At 41.7% G+C, this 3,499-nt stretch overlaps 1 protein-coding gene across 1 annotated transcript in view; it reads left to right on the forward strand.

Moving 5' to 3' along the window:
• The window catches only part of DGKK (diacylglycerol kinase kappa), a 436,632-nt gene that overhangs the window by 363,784 nt on the left and 69,349 nt on the right, over positions 1-3,499 (forward strand). The window contains exons 16-17 of the mRNA XM_042783287.1: positions 1,509-1,613; positions 2,110-2,206. Coding sequence (XP_042639221.1) covers positions 1,509-1,613; positions 2,110-2,206 — 202 coding nt within the window. The remainder of the gene's footprint in view (positions 1-1,508; positions 1,614-2,109; positions 2,207-3,499) is intronic.

Here is a 3,499-nt window from a genome sequence, read left to right on the forward strand (position 1 = left end):
TTCCATAGTGATACTGCCTCGGAAACCCAAGGAGGGGTCGCTATGAGTCGGGGCCAACTCGACGGCACATAACAACAACAACAACAACTTCTCCATAATGCTTCTTTGAAAACAGATCATAAGATCATAGAAGACCAAGTCTGTTCTACTAGAGCTACTGGAATTGAGTGGGAAGTTCCATGCATCAAGGTAGTCCCTTTGGCTACCCTTTGATTTCAGCCATGGCACCTCCCCCTGCCTTGGCACCTGGTATGGATTGAATTGTGTTCCCCAAACATATGTGTTGTAAATCCTCACCCAATATCTATGGTTATAACCTCATTTGGGAATGAATTTTTCTTTGTTATGTTAATGAGTCAGTATTAGTGTCGGGTATGTTTTAAGGCAATCTCTTTTGACACATAAAAAGAGCAGACTGAGCAAGCAACCAAGCAAGCAAGCAGAGATGGGGGAAATAGATGCCATGACATTCCGCATGAGATCTCAAAAGAACCTGGAAACAGAAGCTGAGAAGAACCAAGGACTTTCTTCCAGAGCCAACTGAGAAAATCTTCTTATTGAGGAGACACCCTGAATTCAGAATTCTAGCCTCTAAACTATGAAAAATAAATAAATAAATTTCTGTTTGTTAAAGCTACCCACCTATTTGTGATATTTCTGTTATAGCAGTACTAGATAACTAAGGCAGCACCTTTAGGGACAATTTATGCCAAGTGTTCAGAAAAGAATGGAAATCTCCCTTCTACACTGTGAAAAAAGTAAACACTTTGCCTCTGTTTCTGTAGTTAGTTTCCAAGTAGTGGAGATCAGATTGTTCTAATGTAGCCACAGCCCTGTCACAACTGACCCTCATCCTGCTACATCAACTCTTTTGTCATATTTAGATGAACAGCTTATGCCATAAGACAGAGAAAGCCCCCCCCCAGAAGTCTATAATCAGAATGTTTGTCCTTTGTCACAGTCTGACCACCTGAGATATGCAAGATATAGGCTGGTAAGAGGAAGGAGACTTGTCAAATATTCCAGGCATGGGTAGGACATTTGAGTGATAGAGTCCTAAAAGCTTAAGTCTGGTCAAAAGTCACGTGAGGAAATGAGCTAACAAAGAAGTGAGAATGAAAGTAGAAAAGCAGAAAGTTTCCATCCTCTCCACCCCCCCAGAGCTTCTACTGATAACCATATTTACTGGGTTATAGAAAAAGAATAGCCAGTAAAACAGAAATTTCAAGCGTAGCTATAAAGAGATACAAGGGCAACAATGTTAAGGAAGCTGAGACTAAAAACAGCATCATGGAAGAGAGATGACAGTCAAATTGGAGTATCTGTTGTCTACCCCACACACTGATTGGTTGGTATTAGCTAAGAAAAACAAATGCTCAACAAATATGACCAGTCCTCCTTACCTCTCTCTTCTTTACCTCTCTCTGACCCACTCTTCTTCCCTTCCTCTTCCTCCCTCCCTCCTTCCATCCTGCCCTTCCTTTCTTTCTTTTACTTTTCCTCTACAGTTCTGGATGAGGGAAGCAGACAGACAATATCAGTTAAGAACTTCACTTCAACTTACTTGCTGGGAGATGATTCAGAAGATACTAATAGGACAAGCCCAAGACATCGTAAGGCTATTTCTCTTCTTATTCCATTATTCTATACTTCATTCTGCTGTGCATGGGGTCACTATGAGTCAGAAATGACTCAATGGCACCTAACAACAACAACAATACTTCATCAATGTCTTCTAGTTCTCAGAAAGTAAAAATATGTTTGCATGCATCCTCCTTTAGCCATAATTCTACACTACAGTAGATGCTCTTCCCCTAAAGAAATGACCCCATTAGCCATTAGAAAAGACTGGCCTGATGAAACTTAAATTTTCAAGCTGTTTTAATTGCCAGCAAGCCACCAGGATGACCTCACTATTCTCTCAGTGAAAGTCCATGTCCAAGATGATCACACTTTGAAATGAAAACAACACAGCTGTTGTGTTGCCTGAATATTATCTATGAGAAAGTCATGAGCTTGACCCTTCTCAGAGAGAATAGGGTGAAATACAAGCAGGGAAGAGGGATTCCTTGTTTGCATCTGACAACAATGCGATGCCTTTTTGTTCAGGTTCTCGTCATAGCATTTTGTCTTCTATATCTTCTCTCAAAAGTGAGGATCTGGATAACCTAAACTTGAAGCACTTACATTTTATGCCTGAAACTATGTAAGTACTAACTCTATCACCTTTTTATGGATTCTTCTTTTCTATGATTAATAGCACAGTTTTAAAATACCCAGAGTTCAATCCTGACCCTTAAGCAATTCATTCTAAGCTTCAGTTTCCTCACATGTAAAATGTAGTGAATTATGCGTGCCCTCTTAAATTTATTGTAGTGATACCACCTTTAAAACCCAAGAATGGGTCTCTGTGAGTGGGATCCAACTTGACAGCAGTGAATTTGGTTTTATTTATTTATTTATTTATTTATTTTGTATTGAATTTATATATCCAAAATACTTAAAGCAGCAGTCGACAATCATAATTAAGTGCTGTATGTGTTAGCAGTTATTATTAAAAATGCTTGGTAACTGTTAATTGTTATTTCGTAGGATATATATTTCTATTGTGTTACTGTTAACAATAAGTGGTTGCAGATGCTAAAAAAATAAATGAGCACTAAGGAGATTAGGAAGGAAAAGAACTCAAAATGGAGTCTTGCCAGTGAGCAGCACATTTTTTTTCTTCCCCCGACATCTAAAGACTTTGAAAACTAGGTAAAACAGTTTGAATTAGGGATTTTGGTGCTCTGAACTGCTCACTGAATCAGAATGCACCAAACACAGAAGAGCAGAATTAGAGAAAAGGCACAGGGAGATTATTTAGGAAAGAGCTTCTGGCAGAGGACGAACAGGCTCCCAAGAGAGACCATTGAAATCTTTCCTGGGGCAGTCACTGTCTGCCAGGTGAGGATGGCTGCCTGAGATCCCTGAGCCAAGAAAGAAGTCACCTTATAGCAGTTTACCAGCGACCACTACAATATTACAGCAGGCAGCGGCAGAGACCTGCCTCCAGCAGTTGATTTCATCGGTAATTTGGGTGGTCTGGGTGCAGGCGGGCATGGGCACTACTGCTGAGATTCAGGTGGAGATCTCACTGTTGCACCAGAAAGGCTAGCACCCTCCCCTCACAGCAGATCACAGAGCGGGCTTGGGTCAGACTGGGAGACACAGTGCTTTTCTTTGCCACAAACATCAGGACCGCAGGTCACTAGCAGGTACTCCCTGACTCCACCACACCTGAAATTGCACACATCTTTGGCACCCCAGGTGGGCGGTATCACAGACAAACTCCAGAGGCGGCCATTAGTGGTCTGGTGGGATTGCATCAGCACCACGGGCAGACGGGGCATGGAGAACAAAGAAACTGCAGCTGAGTGCAGTCCTGCGAATTTTGACTTGGAGCCGTTCTTTGGCACTGTGGGGTCACGGAGGAGGGGTCTTTGAGTGTGCCTGAAAT

Source organism: Orycteropus afer, unplaced genomic scaffold (genome assembly GCF_000298275.1).
Source record: "Orycteropus afer afer isolate SDZICR_OR568_19922 unplaced genomic scaffold, OryAfe1.0 scaffold00831, whole genome shotgun sequence".
Lineage (NCBI taxonomy): Eukaryota > Metazoa > Chordata > Mammalia > Tubulidentata > Orycteropodidae > Orycteropus > Orycteropus afer.